Raw genomic sequence first — 21,020 nt, forward strand, 5'->3', positions numbered from 1 at the left:
CCTTCAGTCACCCACCACACCCCATTTGTATAGTTCTCCCCATCATGCCAGGAAGACCTGAAAGAAGTGGTGAGCCTTGCAGTATAGCCGGTCCCCGAGTTATGAACGAGTTACGGACCAAACACTTGGCCATAATGCGAAGTGTTCGTAACTCGGATCCCATTGAGTTACATGGCGACCGCGCTGTTCATAAGTGCCCATCACGTTCGTAACTCGGGGACCGCATTTACGACTGCTTTGGTCGTAAGTGTGGATAGTCGTAAGTTGGGGACCAGCTGTACATCCTGATGGGGGTTCTGGATGCAGGCGAACTGAAGTGGGGTGAGCAGGATCCACCTCTGCCACCAGCCCTCTCGCAATTAAAACAGGGCTGTTAATTCAAACACTGCACATAACTGAACTGTTTAAATGGAGAGCTTTTATATGTATTGAGCCATAAGTGACTTCTAAGGTGACTTCTGGGAATTCTTGGCTGTTCTCCTTTTCGGTTTGTATTTTAAATGGCTGTGTAGAGTGTTGCAACGAACATAAGATTAGATGCTGTGCATTTAATTAGGTTGATGAAGAGCAATGTGACAACTTCCTTTGACAATAAGGTTGCTCAAAAGCCATTTATTATCCAATTAGAGAAGCTGTGCAAAGCTACTTGAATTGCACTCGCCTTGTCCACTAAGAAAATCCAGGATACCAGTTAATTACAGGCTCTGTCTTGTTTAAATGCCTCCTGTACATAAGCTGCTGTTTTTGTTTTCATCTTTCTTTCAAAAGAGACCTTGAATAAAATTGGTCATTGTACTGCTGTAGGCAATGGGCAAAGCAGCTCCCAAATAGTATTCCTCACATCTTGTAACTGTGTAGAGATTAAGTCTACAAGATGGACCTAACTGATCTGGCACCCTTGGGACCTGACTGGCCCTGGATGAAGGATTTTGACGAACTAGGGGAGGTGATCTCCAGCCCCCTGCTTGTCCTTCCCCCTGGCTTTCTGCTCCTCCCTCTTCTCCTCCCCCTCCCCCCCGCTTCCTTCCCTGCCCCTTGCAGCACAGCTGAGCTGCACACCAGACTTCCTGGCTCCCCTCCACCTGCACCACGCCGGGCTCCCATCTCCCCACCCCCTGCAGCATGCTGGGACTCTCTGATCCAGGAGCCAGACCAGAGAGTTTATAGAAGTGCAACTTGTACTGTGCTGCTTCAGTTTTGCACCAGTGTAAACCTGTGGTTCTGCTGGTTAGTAAAAGGAATAATGTGAATCAGGTCTGTCCTGGCCTGCCCTATTCCCCATCCTTTCTCAGACATGGAATGCATTGCAGGTTGGAATTCAAGTTTGCTTTAACAAATCTGTCGTTACGAAAGGTAGCATGGGGAGGGACACCCTTGAAATTAGGAACTAGACTGAGATGTGAGAGATCTAGGTTGTAAGCCCCTTAAGGATCTAGAGGCTTCCTGTGTGAAAACCAGATCATAGGCCTTTCTAGTGTCCCAATTCCTCTGATTGTAAAATGGGGCTAATCATGCGTTATCCCTTTTGTATACTACCAGGAACTCTATTTTATTACAGAAGTGCCTCAAGGTCCCAAGCAGATCAGGTCCCCATTGTTCTAGGTGCTGTATAAAAAATACTGTGCAAGTGCAATGTATTTTCACATTGGGTGTGTCTAGACTACAGGGCTTTGTCGACAAAACTATACCTGCTTCTGCACTACCACCATATTCTGTCAGCAGTTTTGTCGACGGCGGTAAACCTCATTCTACGAGGAATAACACCTTTTTTTCGATAGTACTCTGTTGGAAAAAAAGGCACCATTGCATGCAAACTGTGCTTTTTCGAAAGAGCATCTAGAGACTGTCGAAAAAGCGGCTTGCTTTGTCGACAGTACTGGTTGTAGTCTAGATGCTCTTTTTTGGCGGAGGCTTTGTTGATGGTATCTGTCGAAAAAGCCTGTAGTCTAGACATACCTATTGAGTCCCAAACCTCTGGTGCTTTGCATATGTCTGGACCACTGCACCTGTGCAGAGCCCCAGAAACATACAGGCCTTTGTTTCTTAACTTTTGAGAGAAATTTCCTTTTTAAAAAAAAAAAAAAAAAAAAAAAAAAGAAAGAAACAACCAACCAACCACTCAGGAATAGAAACCTTCAGTTGTAGTCACCTATATGGAAAAATCCTATGCAACTCAATAGGAGTAGAATCACAGGGCTATCCAGGAATGTAATACTGTACTGTGCGCCTCTAAAATTTAATGGATAAAGCTAATTTCTGTATAAGATTTAAAAAATTAATAGTGCTCCATAGTATATAGGTGTATAATTTTGTATCAGCATGATTGCTCAAAAAGCCTGTAGAAGAGCTGTCATTTTCTATTTAATGCTATAGGATTTTTCACAAGAGCAGGTTTATAGTGATAATGATGTTTATATACTGTCTTCAATAGAAAAATCTTAAACTGCAAGCCTGAGCAACACCCACAATTCTACAGATGGGGAAACAGAGGTATAGAGATGTTCTTGGCCTAATTCTCGCACACTGATTCATGCTGATTTCCATCTCATTCCATAGGCAGCTTTATTTCAGAAGGACTACATAGTTGGGGTGGCGGAATTTGACCCCAAGTGATGGGCCCAAAGTCACACAGCAGATCAGTGGGAGGGAACAGACGTTGGGTGTCCTGACTCCTAATCCCTTTTCCTGCCTCAGAAACTGCCAACAAAAAAGCATTTGAAACGTGTCTGCAATAAACAGCTCAGTGACTAATACTGGCCCCTGCTGCACCAGCCTGCTTCCTCAGATCACATTTCCACAGCTGGAGCTGGCAGGAGGCTTGAACTAATTCTGCCTCCTTGTGGGTTGTGTAAGATCGCTCAATTACTCAGGTGCCCAGGCTCTGGCATGTACATACAGCCACTGATGACATATCTTCGGATGCCCAGCATGCTTCTGGGCTTGCTCTGCTCAGATCCGCTGCTCAGAATTACTTTCCAGCTTCCAGCTGGTGCTCGCTAGGTTCTGCGGCACATAGTCATGTGGGACATGTGGCTTGAGTCTTCCAGTTACAAACTCAGCTGTGGTGCAGAAGACACTAGTGGCAGGGGAAGAAATTGCCTCTGCCTGATTAAAGGTACTAATGAAATCTGCAAGGGAGTTATGTCTAATTGCCTTTGGATGGAAAGATGATGGGTAGGGCATACAAATCTTAAGTTGGGGTGAGGGGGGAAAGGAATTTGGGATACAATAGCTTTGGGAGTCCATTAGGAGGAGGATAACCCAGTTACATAGGGTAAGCAGGAGTGTCCATGAAGAAATGTGTGCTGTTCCACCCTTTGCATCTCCTTCAAGAGGCTCAGGCTTAGGCAGCAGAGCCAGTGGTATAGCCCTGCTTGTATGGAATCTGCACTGCCAGGGAAGAGACTCCAAAGAGAGCAGAAATTGCCACAATTTTCTCATGGGTGCCTGGTGTGCAGAGACTGTGTGTTCTCTGACATGCAGGGGAGTGCAGGCCAGTCACTCCATGTTCCTGGGTCCTACGTATGCTCCTTCAAGATACTCAAAGGATTTGCACACTGCTAGGCAGCAAATCATTGCTGACTTGGGCTTGGGACTCTGGTCTCCTTGGCAACTAGTCACGTGTTCAGACCACACTAGGGATGTTATTTATTTAGGTAAATGTGTAACTGCTGGAGGGGGAGGCTCTTCAGGAGCCAGTGCACAGGGATCTGGGAACAGTGGTTGGGGCAGGGAGGGGGAAAGGTGGGTAAAGCAGCTCTGTGTGAGCCAGTATGCATAGGGAGCCAGCTTAAAGCTGGCTCCCTGTACATACTGGCTGCCATCTCACCTCCCCCATATCAGAGTCAGCAGCAGGGAGTGGGGGCCGGGGCAGGTGGCTCCTCAGGAGCTGGTGCTCATGGGGAGCTGGGTTAAAAGCTGGCTCTTTGTGTACACCAGCTCCTACCTGTCCCTCCTCCACACTGCTGCCTCTGATACAGATGCAGCAGTGCTGGAGTATGTGGCGGGGGCACTATGTATAACCCTGAAGGTTAACCTGGTTAGTTTGGGCTCATTGGTTAACCATGTACACTTGTACACTTTCACATCCCTAGACCCTACCTATCCTCATTTAACTACAGCGTCTTCTCTAGTACAAGAGTTATTGGTTTGTGTTACTTCAGCCCCAAACCATCCTATATGGCCTCAGCAACTGTCTATTTTAAAGCGAAATTAAGCTTTAAAACTTTTTGATTCTCCTGTTTGGGAGATTTTTAGCTAATCCCTGAATGAGACACTTGCCTTGCCTTCTACCTTTGGCATCTTGGAGAAGTATCCGTTACTTTGAAACCACCTATTCTATTTTCCTCTGGCCTTCAAGAAGCAGTAGGATTGATCATCTGAGCAAGGTGGAAGTGTTCTTAAATTGATGCGAATTCACAATGTCAGCACCACCACAGCAGCTCTTAAACTGATTTGGAGTCCTTGTTTTTCTGTCTGCTGACCATGTCTGTTAGATGAACGGGCTGCAAAATGTATAAAGTTGACAAAATACATTTTTTTCTTCATATTTAATGTTAAAAACAGAGTAGAGTAGCAGTGAGAAGAGAGATGTTATAATTGACATTTATTGTGAGGATACTAAATAAAATAAGCATCCCACTATGGGCCCTGTAAAGGAACACAGTTTTTTCTGACATTACAGATGGGTAAACTGAGGCAAAGAGGCCCAATGACTTAGTCAAGGTCCCATGAGTTAATGCCAGAGATGGCAGTTCTACAACCTAATGTCTTGCTTGTAACCTCAAGATCACACACACATCCCTTAAAGACGTTAGGATTTCACCACTGCTTCCTGAAAGAGAGTATTCTGAACTAGCCAATTGAACCAAGTCCTGTGCCAGCCATCTCCTCCCAACCCCTATCCTCTCCTGCTGTGTACATCTGCATCTTTTCCTTTTGTCTTAAATTAAGATTGAAGCTCTTTGGGGTGGGTACATCGAATAATAAATCATTGGAGCAATGTTCCTTCTAATCTTTTCCATCCAGGTGCAGAATAAGGTTTATGTGCACTGAGGCATGTGTAAGTGTGCACCACCAGTAGAAACAAAAACCCCAGCTGTGGGTGCTCTCCTAATCAGTTGGGCTTCATCTGAATCTTTCCTGAGTGGTTGCACAAGTGCGCAGCTTACAGGGAACTCTGCAGTGAAGTACCAGAAATATTGTATGTAGGGATGCTAAATTTAGTTTAATCAGCTAATTGAGTAGTTCATGGAATTTCCATCGATTAGTCGAAGGGGGGGTGGGGCGCTCACTCTCCTGTCTGCACCTTTCTTTAGTTTCAGTCCCTGCTTGTGCCAGGTCCCTACTGCTGCACTCTGCCTCTGAAATGTAGCCCCTATGGGGCTTTTGCTACATTTCAAAGGCAGAGACGCAGCAGGGAACCCAGGGCGAGTGGGGAATAAAGCTGAAGCAAAGGCACAGCAGGGAACCTGGGGCAAATGGGGACTGAAGCTTCAGTCCTTGCTTGCCCCAGGTTCCCTGCTGCGCCTCTGCCTTTGAAGGCAGAGGTGCAGCAGCTGGGACCTGGCGCCAGTGTGGACTGCTTCAGTCCCTGCTTGCGCCATTTCCCCTCTGGGCCTCTGCCTTCCCATTCCCCTGCCCCCCCCCCCCCCCCCCGTGGAGATGGTGCTGGGGGAAACCAGCTTTTAAGCCAGCTCTCACCCAGCACCAGCTCATACTCTCCACCCTTGCTTCCTCTAATCCAGAGGCAGCAAGGAGGGGGAAGCAACTAGTCGAGTAGTGACTCAACTAGTCGCTTATATTCCTAATTGTACAAGTAAATTGCATCTCTAGCACTACTAAATTAACTCATATCTGAAAGTCCGTGCAGTCTCAGGGTAATTCATATGCCAAAAATAAAATAGTTGAAAATGGCTGAGAACTTAAAACTTGTATGTAACAGAAAGCAAATCCCATGTGTACGTTGTTTGTTATATAGGTGGCTCTGTTGATTTGTGTCTAGATGATATTGTGCTGGAAGATTTGTGTTGATTTGTGTGGGTGGTGAATGAGGAGTGTGTACTATAGTTAAGAGTGTGTGTGTTATGTGTATGTTGGGGTTAATCATACATATTGGCTGAGTGTGTGATTGTGTTGTGCTGGGAGAGTTGTGTGGATTTATGTGGTGACAAGTACAGGGGTATAGCTATTGAGCCAAGTAATTCACCGTCTGTGCAGTTTCTCTCATATAGTCAATGAAATTGTTACATGTTAATTAGCTAGGGTACGTCTAGACTATATGGCTCCATCGACGGAGCCATGTAAAATAGTTTACTCGGCATAGTCAAAGTAGTGGGGATTTAAATCCCTGCTTCATTAAAATAAAAATGGCCACCGCACTATGCCGACGATCAGCTGATCTAGCACAGCGTGGCAGTCTAGATGCGGCGCAGTCGACAAGGGAAGCCTTTGTCGACCACGCTGGTAAACCAAGCCATTATTTAAATCCCCGCTTCTTTGACTATGCCAAGTAAACTATTTTCCATGGCTCCGTCAACGGAGCCGTGTAGTCTAGACGTACCCCTACAGAATAAGGGTGGTGATTGGTTGAGCTTCCTCTCCTATAACAATGGTCTGGGACTCTCGGCATGGCTTAGATACACACATTACAATAGCTGTACTAGGGATGTGAATGGTTAACCAGTAAACCTTGCCCTTAAGGAGTGAGGCTTACTGGTTAAGGTTAACCAGCGGGCACTGGAGCAGGGGCTGCTTCAGCCATGTGTGGGGGAACCCTCTATGGCTGGTCCGGCTGGGCTGGAGCATCCCCTGCCTGCAATGGGCCCGGGTACCCCCTTAGGGAGGGGCAGCTCCAGCATCCCTGCCAGAGCAGCTTGTGTCCACGGTGGATCCAGGTGCCTCACATGCGGGGGCTGCTCCAGCTCGGCTGGCACAGCCCTTGCCTGGAACCAGTTAACCGATTCAATGGGATTTTACCTCCCTGAGCTGTACACCACGCAGGTGTAACACATGAAGTAAAAATGCTGAGAACATAAAATTGGATGATAATAGACTGTGAATCCCAGTGATGCGTCTGAACAGAGAGAGCTCTCAGCTGTGCTCAAAGCTGTTTCCATAACTTCACACTGACTGCAGGCATTTTGGGCTTCGGAATGAGGCACAGATGCCTAGTGGCCCACTACTGTTTAAAAATAGCTTTACTCGGAGCTTTTTGGCTAAAGAAATACAGCTACCTTCTGTTATTTTTTTGGCCCTTTATAGTTACCTTGTAGGAGATGAGCTGTGGGTAGTTATGGAGTATTTGGCAGGCGGCTCCCTGACGGATGTCGTAACCGAGACCTGCATGGATGAAGGACAGATAGCAGCTGTGTGTCGTGAGGTAAGATTCTGCTCTGTGAGCGCTCTGTGTGAAATGTGTAAATAAAATGAAGGTTTCTATGAAGAACCATGGTTTTTACAGGAGAACTGTGATGCTTGCTGTGACTTGGAACTTGATGTTCCATAGGACGTAGCTTAGAAAGGTTTAAAAGCAGTATCACCAATGAGTTGAGCACGGAAGTAGCATGAAATGCTGTACGAACATTAGCTACTGGATGTAGTCCCATCTTCAACAATTTGAATGTTCCCTAAAGTCCTTGCTTGAAGTAAAACCTGCCTGACAGTGTCTATGTAGGGGTATGGTGGCTTCTCCATCATTTTCAGTCAATACTGGATGCCTTTTGCAGAACTATACTCTAATGCAAACAAGTTACGGGTTGGATGGAAAAAAATACTGGGTCGGTTCTATGCTCTATTATGTGTGAGGGCAGACTAGGTGATCATTCGTCCCACCTGGCCTGGAAATCTTAATATTTTTAATTTTCTGCACTCTCCATTACATCGGGAGAAATTGACTTTATACTGGTTTGATTTGCCTCAAAACCAGGCAGCGAGGGACAAGCAAATTCTGAGAGATTGTAAATCAAGGGGCAGATTTTCAAAGGCACAGATGGGAGTTAGGCACTTAACTTCCATTGACTTTCCATTGTCCCAGCTGCCCTCTGCACCTTTGAAAAAGCTCCACCCACCGTAATTTTGTACAGTCTCAGAGACCTTACCATCATCCTTCTCTGGAAATGCTGTGAAGCAATTCATAAACTTGTGTCAAGTTTAAACAGCTTCAACCAAAGAGAAAAAGTTTCAATGTTTCAGTACTGTTGAAAGGAAATCTTTTGTTTCAATCCCACACCATTTCAGGCATTTTGAAGAAAGTAAAGCAAAGGCTTCATAAAACAGCAGGAGGTGTTTCCTTTATAACTAGAGTTGCCATATGGTTTAACCAAAAATACCGAACATCCCTCCCCCCCCCCCAAAAAAAAACACCGGGGAAAAAATTATGTTGGCGGGGGGGAGGCGAGACCAAAGTTGTTGAGCAAAATAAATAAATAAATAAAACAGCATGGCCCCTTTCAGAGTGCCTGCAGAGTCGGAATAGCAATAGGAACAGGGGAGCGGTGGAGCACTAAGACCCAGGGAAGGCATTGCTTCCCCTTGGTCTTTAGGCTTTTTTGCTGGTGGCCATTTTGTTTTTGTGATCAAGCCAAAATGCAGCTTACCTGCAGAACCAGGTAAGCAGGGGGTCTGGGGGTGGGAGGGGGGATGCCGGGGGCTGGGCCCAGTTGCCGAGTGTGTCATAGGGTTGCCAGGTATCCAGTATTTTCACCTCCTGTCCGGGGGAAAAAAATCAGAAAATACCGGACATTTTAGGTGTCTGGTATTTTCTGAATTTTTTTTACCAGACAGGAGGCAAAAATACTGGACTGTCCAGGTCAATACCGGACACCTGGCAACCCTAGTTATAACTATTAGCTTTGTGGCTGGAGAGGTGTAACTGAATCTGGGACCATTGGAGCTTAGTGCAAGAGCCTCTACAGCTTGAGCTAAAAGCCAGCTGGCTCTCAGCTCAGGCTATAGAGGAAAGTCACTCTTTCTTTCTGTAAGTGGCCTAAATGCCACTACATGGGACAATACACCACACCCAGTAGGTGTGTGGGTTATACAGGTATCTTGGATATAGGATACCCAGGTTCAGTTTCATAGGCTGAAGGCCTCATTCTTGACGTCTTTCACTGGCCAAATAACTATTCACTATCGTTGATAGTGGCAATTTGTGGTCAGACATGGTGATATGAAAAGCCACTAGGCCTGAATTTTCCTGGAACCTTGTGCCCTTCAATGTCCAGCCCTTTCCTGGACTGTTCAGAGAAATAAGAAGGCCTGTTTACTCCTCTAAAGAGAGAAAATGCGTAGCTCATCACTTTTTAACTGGAGTTAACCATCACTTCAGTTAAAAAACATAATACAAGGTGTCCCCACTATAAGTTGCTCTGGTATACATCCATTCCACACTAAAGTCATTTAGGAAATGATGCATTATAAATCCTCCCATTCCCCACTCTTAAGTCGTGCAAAAAAAAAAAAAATTAGCGCAAATCAGGTGCAGAAAAAAAGTCCCTGCTTTAAGTTGTTTCGCTATAAATCCAAGTTTTTTGGAATGTATCTTGGACTTGTAGCAAGGACAACCTGTAACACAATGCTGGATTGGGTTAGATTAAAAGTAAAACAAGACTGGGAGCAAAAGGAGATAGTTTTAAGTGAGTTCAAGTGTAAAGAATAGAGTTAGAAATGATTACAGGAACACAAGTGAAAAATGCTTTCTGGAGCCTAGGATTTAACTAAACAAGCTATAGTCTTGGTTCAAGGTACCAGTTTACCTTTCAGCAAGATGGCTGACCTCCTCTCTTGTTGGGTGTCCCACAAAGACCTGAAAGATTTGTCTTTTTAGATGGAAGATAACTTGGGTTTCATTGCCTCCACTCTTTTATAGCCTAGTGAACCTTTAAAACGAATTCTTCTGAAGGTTAACTTCCCCACAGTAAAGTCCATTCAGGCTGAGAAGAAGGCAACTTGGAGTATCCTGGTGGAGAAAGTTTGATGCTGTTTTCTTCCCTCACTGGTGTATGCTAAAATGCAAATTGATCTGTTGCCTGCAGTCTCCTCCCTATGCTGTGATGCTGAGTGGTTATCTCCTTCACTTGCGTGTTTGATGGTCTTGTTAATCTTCTATGTACATTGCATTTCCACTGCCGCTTGCTCAACTTTAGAACTACCTTCAAAGTGGCAGAATCATATTTCTTTGTTTAGGGTGGGGTGACTTCAGTGCTGTCTAGCAGATGCACTTGAAGAATGTAATTACCAATGTTTGTATGTTTGAATTTGCCGCTGTATGTGCACTTTTACTATCAATGATCAGTATGGTATTTAGCTTTCTGGTGCTATCTAAACCTGTATCTAAAAGATGTCGTTTATATCATTAATGAGTTGGTCAGGCCAGCTGAAACTCACTTTCAATGCCAATGAGTCTCTTGTCATCTTGCATTGGGGTTCTGTTGGAGTAATAATCTCCCATGTGGCTGCTCTCGCCAGTGGATGAAGGCTTATAAAGGATGTTCCACCCATCTTCTCCCTGTTTGAAATTCCTTTGCTTTTGTCAAAATGCCTGAAAACAGAAACAGAATGTTTTGAGTAGCAGTGAAACATTTTGTTTTTACATTAAGACATTTTGATTAGTTTTGACTAACATTTTTTTTATTTGTAAAAAGGGTTTTAAATGTCATTTTTGGTTTGACCCCAAAAGTAACTTATTTATGCATTGGTCTATTTTGGGGGGGACTTGCCAATGAACTGAAAATCCATTCTTTGACCAGCTCATAATGATTCATTCCATGGCGGGTCCTTTGTTTGTACTTCTATTCTACCCAGGTTTGAGATCTGACAGTATCACTTGTGTGTCACATCAGAAATGTAGCCATTAAAACAGGATAATGAGGATAAAATAGTTTGCATATTCTAAAGAAACTAAGCCCATGCTGTTTAAAAGTGCACATATTCAAATTGGACTAGTTGATCAGTTGCTCCTTTTCCAGTGCTGTTTCCTAGGTTGTTGAATGGCTTTATTTAAAATACTGTGTTGTGGACTTTCTCATAGTGTCTTCAGGCTCTGGAATTCCTGCATTCGAACCAAGTCATTCACCGAGACATCAAGAGTGACAATATCCTACTAGGAATGGATGGCTCCGTCAAGCTAAGTACGCAGAAGGCACCCTTGATAATAACTCTAATTATGAGCTTGCAAATGAAAGGGCAGGTTGTCCTTCCAAGGTATAGTTGTGTTGTGAGGACAGTCGATGTTTTTGGTGTTCCGATATGGCAGTGGCACCTATTTGCATTAATGGTAGCTGCAGGGTTAAATCAATGTGCATTGAGACCATAGCTTTAAATATGTTTGGGCTAGATTAAAAAGATGACTAGGGGTGGGAGGAAGAGGTCTCATTACTTGAGGACAGAACACATTTAGTATGAATAACAACCTGCATAGTGGGTTCCATGTATTCCATCTTTGCAAACTGTCAGCCATGCCCACTCAGTCTGGGCTCTGAGAGCCATGCTGAGCTCTTTCCTTCATGCACATTATCACCAGCAACTAAGATTCTGCCCGCCACATTGTCCTTCACGTCTCCTGTGCAATCATATCGCTTGCCATGGGCTTGCACGGGATAATTGACTGGAACCTAGTAAAGAACTTTGATGGTGCATTAAATGGAAGAGAAACCTGCTCTAGAGTTAACAGGAGACAAACATAAATAAATGAATAAACCTCTGCTTAGTCAGTAAATGCGAGCAGCTAGAATGCTATATTCACTCCACGAGCAGATCTGCTGAGTAAGAAAGTATCATTTATACGTTTTATATAATCACTTTTCAGAGTAGAACTGCACGTCAGTAGCCCACGGCTTTGACTTTGTCTCAAGGTATGAATAGCTAGCCAGAGGCAAAGGTGCTGTGCGTGTTACACAATTTCTCTTTTTAAAGCTGCATTCTGATATCTGCTTATTGCGGGCTAAGTTAGAAAAGTCTTTCTGTGGAAAATGGTGCAGCATGCTTTCCGATTCTTTCAATGGCTCCAGTACAGATTTTACACAGGTATAAGCCATAGATGGTTTTTCCAGTGGTTAGACTGGCTATGAGGCTCCCCAGGGGGGTCTGAAAATTAAGCTGTGTGTATTCTGTCCCTTACCAGTCTGAAATAAGTCTGCCAGCAGCAATTGGCTGGTTGTTGTTTCTTCCAGTAGTTGCAGGTGTTCTGCTTCGGCGTGCATGTGTGCAGCGCATTGGAGCTGAAGAAATTTGCTTGCTGTACACATAGAAGGGTGGCACTTGTGCCTCCTGGCCATAACCCTTTTCTTAGCTGAGGCGATGCTCCCCTGACCCTCTCTGTTTTTTCATACTGTGGCTGGAGTCGGAGCTCTGCATGGTCACAACCTCTCAGCTAGTTTAGGTTGTTCCCTCGTGTGTAGTTAAGAGTACCCTTCGTGCTAGAGTAGCATTAGTTGTAGTCGTTTGTTTCCTCAGTGATGTCCCTACTGGGTTTAAACATTGTCCTTGACTTTGGGGGAGTGACCCTCACATACAGTGCTTGCTCTGTCTTGGTGAGGCCCACCCCAGAGTATTGTGCAATCATTTAAGACAGTGGACTCGAGGCTCAGGACATTTTCCTGTCTCAGCACCTGCTTAAACAGGTTGTATGCAGCCTGCTTTGGTAGCAGGGCTTTCACCAGGCCAGAGATCGCTCTCGGGTTGTGAGTGCGCTGCCACTTCACTTTCCAGAGCAGACACCTCTGCAGAAACCGAGCAGCTGTTCCTGCTGACTGCACTGAGACAGTCAGAGGGAGACCAGTTAAGATTGCTTCAGGTCTGGAGCTGACTCTTCTGTCTCCCTCAGGAAAAGCATGGAGTAGCACAGAGTTGGGGCTGGCACACAAGAAGGCACCCTTTCCCAGGGAGGTGTGTGTCGCGAGAATCACAGGTCCGATAATGAATACTGAACGGGGGAAGGACAGAGCCAGGTGGACAGTTTTATCAAATAAAAAATATTTATTTATGACAGAGGTGAATTTATAGTATTTATTCTAAGATTTTTAATAGACCGTGTTAATAATGAATTTACAGTATTTATTATATTTATTCTATGGCTTCTAGTAAAACGTGTCAGAGATATAGGGATGGGAATGGCAAGGGGAATAGTCTCTAATCTTAAAATATCCAGCTACAGTAATTAAATAACAGTGATAATTACAAACTCTTATGTACTACCCAAAAACAACTACAACACTAAGCTTATACAACAGGAAAAAATCAAATCATACATACCAACTTACACAGCACACGGAACATTTCACAGATATCGGTTCGGTTGCGAAGGCCTTGGTTACGCCCGAGAGTCGGGGGAGGTGGCTGGTCGGTTGATCAGGCCGGTAGCGCTTTGAAGTATACGAGAAGGCACACGCACGGTGGTACGTGTGTTGCGAAGACCTCCTAGAGTGAACTGTGCCATGGGTATTTATCCCCAAATCTGCACATCGCTTTCCCGCGCTTGCATATTACCATATATGGCCCAATGGTCACCAAGTGGGGGGTCTGTGTCCCAGGGGTTGGGCCGAAACTGTGCAGGTTTCATGCGACCAGGTAAGCCCCGCAGTTCTCACGCCAAGGTGACGGGTGGGAGAGTCTGAGGCTATTGGCCTTCACGATATCTTCTGGCAAGGAGTTCCACAGATTGACTGTGCACTGTATGAAAAGATACTTCTTTTTGTTTTACACCTTTCCTTTTTCTAAAGGCAATGGTATGCAGGAAGGGTGCGGCCGGTTTCTCTCAAGGAGTACTGCAGAACAAGAGCGGCCTGGCCAAACTTTTTTACTGGGGGGGGGCAGTTTCTTTTCTCTGACAGTGTGGAAGAAAACAAGCCTTCACTCTGCGTTGTGTTTAAGCAACAAGTAGCCAGAGGCAGTTTTATTACGAGCTGCAGCAAGGGAAAAACTGGTTCGGGTGGAGGGGGACCCCCCCCCTTCCGAGGCAGATCTTCGAATACAAGCAATTATGAAGCAGTTTATATACTTTCTATTAGCTATAATAACAATAACAATTAGTCTCCTTCCCATCACAAACACCAATGGTAGGGTACTGCTTGAGTCACCCCAGTGGCATACATGGTTGCGTCTACTCACAGAAGAAGAAATGGTCACTTATTGTAACTGTGGATCTTCGAGATGTAATGGAGACATGTATTCCATGACCCACCTTCCAGCCTCTCTGCAATGGAGTCTTGTTTCCAGGCGTTCGGTGCAAAGAAACTGAGGGAGGATCAGGACATCACCACCCCATGTGGCCAGGGGAGGATCCATAGCCAGGAGGCACAAGTGCTGCATCTCTTTGGGTCATGCTAAGCAAATTTCTCCAGCTCTGGTGCTCTGGGCACACACAAATCTGAGGGCTTGTCACTACATGGTGGATCAAAACTGCAGTGATTGACCCACCAGCGGTCGATTTATTGCGAGACTCTAAATTGACACCTCAGTGCTCTCCCGTTGACTCCAGTACTCCACCAGGATGAGAAGAGGAGCTAGAGTTGACAGGAGAGCAGCTCCCGCCAACCTTACCATATGGAAGACACTGAGTAAATACATTGATGTCAACTATGCTGTGCTGTTTGTATAGCTGAAGTTGTGTAGATTAGATTGACTGGGAGAAGGTCAGGGGAAGTGGTATAGTGTAGACTCGGCCTATGTGGAATATCACATCTTGAGGAAGCACCGTTCCCATAAGCAATCTTTAGGGTGCATGAGGCAGGAGTGAAACAGCTTGCTGTGTTGACTTTGTCAGGCTAAAAAGAGTAAATGCTTGTCTTAGTCAAATAAGCAGATGAGTTGAAAAGACATGGGGACCAGAAATCTTCACTGAGAGTTCCATTCCTGCTTCTGACCGTAACTAAATGTTAATTTCTAAAAGTAAATTGATTTTAGTATGCCCGTAAGTAATCGCATTGAAACATCTGATGAGAAAAAACATAGACTAAGCCTAACCCTAGCTCAAACTTTGCATCAATTAACTTTCCTGGTTGTGTCAATTTAGAATAATGACATTTAGAATGTACAGCTTATATAGAGAGCTTTAAACTTTCAAGGGGCTATAGGGAGGTTGTGAAACAAGAAATACCGTCCCCATTTTATGCAAGGTTGTGGAGGTGTTCACTTGTCCAACAGCATTACAATGAGTCTGTTACAGAATCCAGATGCCTTGTGTTTAAACCACATAACTATTTTTCTTTTCATAAGTGCTACCATAACTTATGCTGATGCATAACATGAAACCGAATTTCAGCCTTGTTCTCAGTCAGTTCTCTGGCATTAATGATATTCTTCTAATACAAGAACTACAGGTCACCAACTGAAATTAATAAGCAGCAATTTTAAAACAAAAAGAAGTATCTTTTCATACAGTGCACAGTCAATCTGTGGAACTCCTTGCCAGAAGATATTGTGAATGCCAAAGCAGTTACAGGGTTGGAAAAAAAACTATATAAATACATGGAGGATAGGTCCTTCATTGGCTATGAGCCAGGAGGGGCAGGGATGGTGTCCCTAGTTTCTGTTTGCCAGAAACTGGGAATAGGCGAGATGGGCTTATATCATTTGATCACTTGTTTTGGCACTTTTGGTCTGACCCAGAATGGCCATTCTTATGTTCTTATATTTCTTTGTGAACAAACTAGCTTATCTGTAAAATATCTCCTTGTTTTTTTCTTTCCCCTCCATTTTTCTCTTACAGCTGACTTTGGTTTCTGTGCCCAGATAACACCAGAGCAGAGCAAACGCAGCACCATGGTGGGGACCCCTTACTGGATGGCTCCTGAAGTAGTAACAAGGAAGGCTTATGGACCAAAAGTGGACATCTGGTCTCTGGGAATCATGGCAATCGAAATGATTGAGGGAGAGCCTCCGTACCTGAATGAGAACCCCTTGAGAGTAAGCTAATGCTGTGTCACTGCAATGCCATGCAAGAGTCAGCCAGATGTGCCAGACCTGACTTTGCTCTTGTGATACTGATACCGTGTATTCATATGATAACAAGGAATCCTCCGAATTTTCTGCATTAGGGTGAACGGATGCATCTTGGATGCTTCTCTGCTATACTAAGTCAGAAGTAATGCACAGATAGCCTTTTGTGATGCTTCTCTCCGTTCAGTCCCTAGGCTGGCTTGAATCTAGAAATGAGAAAAATTGTGAAGATTTCAGGGCTTTAAAAGTCTGAGTGTGATTGAAGGTAGGGGAGGCCAAGAGTCTCGTTTTTTGTGAAGAGATTTAACTGTCCCTTCACAAGCTGTCTTTCTGGGAATATCACCCCACCTCAGAGCATGACAAGCACTTTTGTAGACTCACTTTTAGATATTGAGGGCCCAAATGTGAGTAATTACTTGCTGTGCTGAGCCAGGGGCATGCGGCCTGAGCAGCAGCGGTAGGCAGAGTGTGCAGTAATGGCAGGTGGCCTCTCAAATCCTCCATCTCAGTTCCTCCTGGGCCATCCCTCTCCTTCACTTCCTGATTCTCCTACTGTGTCTGTGATGGATGGGTTGCTGGTGCCGAGCTCAGGCCACGGATGAGCTGCAAGCGTTGCAGGAGAATTTCCAAATCCAAGCACCTTCATCAAACTTTTTTTTTTTTTTTTTTTTTTTAATTAGAAAATGTTTTTGTTACTGGTTTCATAAAATGTTGGGTGTCACCTGCTGGACATTGTCCCTCTCGCTATGCAGCATACCTCAGACCTTCCCTTATTCGTTGGGATGCAGATGACCCCTAGGGCCAATCGATGGATTAAATGATCCCTCTGTTATTCAGATGTGACTCCGAAGAGGATGAGAAGAGCCCAGTTCATTTAACATTTGTTTCCAGTGCAAGAGGCTAACGCTCTGTCTAGCTGTGCAGCAGTGTTGCTGGGACGCTGTAGTGTGGATGGTGAAGGTGGTTAAATCAATGCTGACAGGAGAGAGCTCTCCCATCTGCATAAAAAAATCCACCTCTGTGAGTGGCAGAAGCTCCCTCACTGACACTACATTAGGCATTCCACAGCCTGTGCCAGCGTGACATATGATGTTTCATTGGGCGGAATACTCACACCCCTGGTGACCGAAGTTTTGCCAGCCTAGGCTGTGGTGTAGACATAGCCTAAGGAAAAGCCCAAAGGGGGAGGGAGGCAGTGAGGAGGATAAAGGGGAAAGCAATTGACTGTTACTTAACTGTCCTTATTAACTTAATACTGACCTAATTTAACTCAAGATGCTCCAGTTCCCAGGCTGTTGAATTGCTCCACTTAGGAACACCATGCTCATGGGCTCTGATAAGCCTTCAGATTGCCTGGGGGAATCAAACTGATTCTTGCCTTCTGTCTTTGCAGATGGAGGCATTCTCCTCCCAAAGGATGGTTCTCTTTTAAATCAGATGCTCTGAGTGGCTCTTAGTCAGCCTGCTCCAAACAGAGGGAATTGTCTCTTTGCTTAGTGGGAAAGCGGGTGGCTTTTACAAGGTGCTGAGTCCCTGAGCACTTGCAAAGAGGCACTCAGTGCCTTACAAAACTGGGCTCTTTGGGTTTGTGTGTGCAGGGGTATTTATGCCAGTAGAGTTATACTGCTGTAGTTATCATGGTATAACTCCCTATGTGCATGTTCTTCTTGCAGAATAAAAGTGCCTGCTTAATGAGTTAGACCTATCTAAACCACAGTGTTATAATTGTACTGATATAGTTATGATAGTAAACTTCTTTGTGTATAAAGCCCTTAGACAAGACGTGAAATGTTTTTTTCTTTCTGCAAATGCTTCCAGATGATGACAGGTTCCAAATCTGGATTACAGTAAAACTCCGATGGTCCGGCATCTGATGGTCCGGCATTCCTGATGGTCTGGCACCATCAGGAACATGGAAGTGCTCCGGGCGGCCAGACCAGTGGAGCTGCTCTACCCGCAGCTCTCCCGATTGAGCCGTTGCTAAAACTGACCCGCGGCTGAATCAGGGAAGCCGGGGGCAGAGCAGCTGGGGCGCTGCCAGGTTGATCCCTTGGGGCTGCAGGACCAACCCAGCAGCGCCCCAGCTGTCCCCGATTCAGCCACTGCTGAAACTGACCAGCGGCTGAATCGGGGAAGCCGGGGGCAGAGCAGCTCTGGGTGCTGCCGGGTTGGTCCAGTAGCGCCGAGGAGCGGCACTGCGGAACCAACCCGGCAGCACCCCAGATGCTCTGCCCCAGACGTCCCCAAGAGCAGCTGGGGTGCTGCGGGGTTGGTTTCGCCGTGCCAAGGGTCGGCGCTATCGGACCAACCCGGCAGCACTCCTGCTGCTCTGCTGCAGGCGTCCCTGATTCAGCCGCTGCTGAAACTGACCAGCAGCGGCTGAATCAGGGACGCCTGGGGCAGAGCTGGACTATCTGAAGGGGGGGGCTATGAGGGGTCTGGGGTGACATCTCCCCCACTGCAGACCCCTCATAGCCCTCACTTCCTATAGTCCGGCAAATCTGATAATCCGGCACCCCCTGGGTCCTAAAGGTGCCGGATTATCGGAAGTTTACTGTAATAGGGTAAAATACTAGAGGGACAGATCCTGTCCATGTAAAAATAGGGCAGACAGCCTTTCTGTTTCATAATATATAGAGAGGGACATAAGCATGTATGAGTGATCCAACAATTTTTTCCTAACCGAATGTGCAGAAAACAAGAAAAGTTTGTCATTTGTAGAGGAAGGGATATTGCTCGAGCAAGGTGTGAATCTGAAATACTCCTCGTTTCCTTTTGTTTCCTTGGTGCTCGTTTTCTGTAGGCCTTGTATCTCATTGCTACCAATGGTACCCCAGAGCTGCAGAATCCCGAGAAGCTTTCGCCCATATTTAGAGACTTCCTTAACCGCTGTCTTGAGATGGATGTAGAGAAAAGAGGCTCTGCCAAAGAACTGCTACAGGTAACTACCAGGCCAGGGGCGGAGAGGCAAGCTCAAGTTGAGTCACCACTCTGGCCTGTACTAAGGATTTCTTACCTTTATACTGGTTTGGAAAATCTTGCCAGCTGTCTACACTGGCTGCTTGAATTTCCGGAAAAGCACTGACGATCTCATGTAAAATCATCAGTGCTTTTCCAGAAATACTATGCTGCTCCCGTTCAGGCAAAAGTGTTTTTCTGAAAGACTTTTGCTCAAAAGGGCCAGTGTAGACAGCACAGTACTGTTTTCCGCAAAAAAGCCCCGATCGCGAAAATGGCGATCGGGGCTTTTTTGTGGAAAACCACGTCTAGATTGGCCACGGACGCTTTTCTGCAAAAAGTGCTTTTGCAGAAAAGCATCCTGCCAATCTAGACGTGCTTTTCCGAAAATGCTTTTAACGGAAAAGTTTTCCGTTAAAAGCATTTTCGGAAAATCATGCTAGTGTAGACGTAGCCCTTTTGTATTAGCCACTAATGGCAACAGCAATGTGGCGTGTTTTGTAACTAGGTTCAAAGTGGTCACTCTAGGCCTGGCTGTTATTCCCATGGTTTCTCCACAGCTGCTGCCTAACTCGGTGCGTGTCAGCACTGTCCCGGATTGCTCTGACTTCTCTCTGCTCTTCTTGACCTTGTCAGCTGCATGATTCCCCACTATAGCCCTGCCGTGGATGTGTCTTTTATACCATGTTTCAGACCCTGCCGTTTCTCTTTTTAACTCATCTCAGCATGGCTACAAAGGGAACTTTTTCCCTGCCCCTTCTCTGCCTTGTGTCTGTTTCCCTTGAGACACTGCTACTCATGCATTAATTGCTAACCGTGTACAGTAAACTTCCGATAATCCGGCACCTTTAGAACTCAGGGGGTGTCGGATTATCAGATATGCTGGACTATTGGAAGGTGGGACTATGATGGTCTGGGGTGGGGTGGGGGGATGCCACCCCAGACCCCTCATAGCCCCCCCCTTCCGATAGTCTGACTCTACCCCAGGCGTCCCGATTCAGCCGCTGCAGGTCAGTTTCAGCAGCAGCTGAATCTGGGACGTCCGGGGCAGAGCAGCTGGGGTGCTGCCAGGTTGGTCTGGTAGCGCCGCCCTTTGGCACTGCGAGACCAACCCGGCAACACCCCAGCTGCTCTTGAGGATGCCTGGGACAGATCAGCTGGGGTGCTGCCGGGTTGGTCCCGCAGCGCCGAGGAGCAGCGCTATGGGACCAACCCAGCAGCACCCTAGCTGCTCTTAGGGACACTTGGGACAGAGCAGCTGGGGCGCTGCGGGACCAACCTGGCAGCACCCCAGCTGCTCTGCCCCAGGCATCCGGATTCAGCCATTACTGAAACTGACCAGCGGCTGATTCCAGGAAACCTGGGGCAGAGCAGCTCTGCCCTGGGCTTCCTGGAGTCAGCCGCTGATCAGTTTCAGCAGCGGCTGACTTGGGGATGCCTGGGGTGGAGCAGCTGAGGTGCTGCTGAGTTGGTCCCGCAGCCCCGAGGGGCAGCACTGCGGGACCCACCCGGCAGCACTCCAGCTGCTCTGCCCCCGGCTTCCCTGATTCAGCTGCTGGTCAGTTTCAGCAGCAGTTGAATCAGGGAAGCCGGGCACAGAGCAGCTCCAATTGTCTGGCAGCCAGAGCACTTCCGAGTTCCTGATGGTTCTGGACCATCAGGAGTGCCGGAGCATTGGATGCCGGACCAATGGAGTTTTACTGTATCTGGTGCCATTCCCTCATGCTCGTCCTAAATCCCTGCTGTCACTCTTTCAGGAGCATGCATGTTGTAGCCAAAACACTTTCTCACTCGAGGGGGCAGAACAATATTGGCCTCTCACCAACCTACCCGAATTTCCAATTTCAGGACTGAATTCAATTAGCGTGTGTCCCACTCCCTCAGAAGTCCAGAGGGAGATGTGCATGTGTAATTGATGGGATGGTCATGGCCCTCCAGTGCTCAGTGGCTGGGCTGCACCTGACTTCCCTCACTTGATATCCACTTTAAATCTGTCTTATGGTCTCCTCCTTTGATTGCTCTGTGGTAGAATTGGGGCATTAGAATCTTAATTTGTTATCCCTTATTTTCCCTGCTGCAGAGATTGCCAGTTTTTGATGTTTACCACAAAACCCACCCTCTTTAGC

General features: G+C 46.2%; 1 protein-coding gene across 3 annotated transcripts in view; it reads left to right on the plus strand.

Annotated features, from left to right (window-relative positions):
* Positions 1 to 21,020, plus strand: part of PAK1 (p21 (RAC1) activated kinase 1) — a 128,183-nt gene that overhangs the window by 98,826 nt on the left and 8,337 nt on the right. For all 3 annotated transcript variants that reach the window (XM_006131928.4, XM_006131927.3, XM_006131926.3), the window contains 4 exons: positions 7,264 to 7,381; positions 11,030 to 11,129; positions 15,707 to 15,903; positions 18,740 to 18,877. In XM_006131928.4, coding sequence (XP_006131990.1) covers positions 7,264 to 7,381; positions 11,030 to 11,129; positions 15,707 to 15,903; positions 18,740 to 18,877 — 553 coding nt within the window. The remainder of the gene's footprint in view (positions 1 to 7,263; positions 7,382 to 11,029; positions 11,130 to 15,706; positions 15,904 to 18,739; positions 18,878 to 21,020) is intronic.

The sequence above is a fragment of the Pelodiscus sinensis genome, chromosome 1 (genome assembly GCF_049634645.1).
Source record: "Pelodiscus sinensis isolate JC-2024 chromosome 1, ASM4963464v1, whole genome shotgun sequence".
NCBI classification, from domain to species: Eukaryota; Metazoa; Chordata; order Testudines; family Trionychidae; genus Pelodiscus; species Pelodiscus sinensis.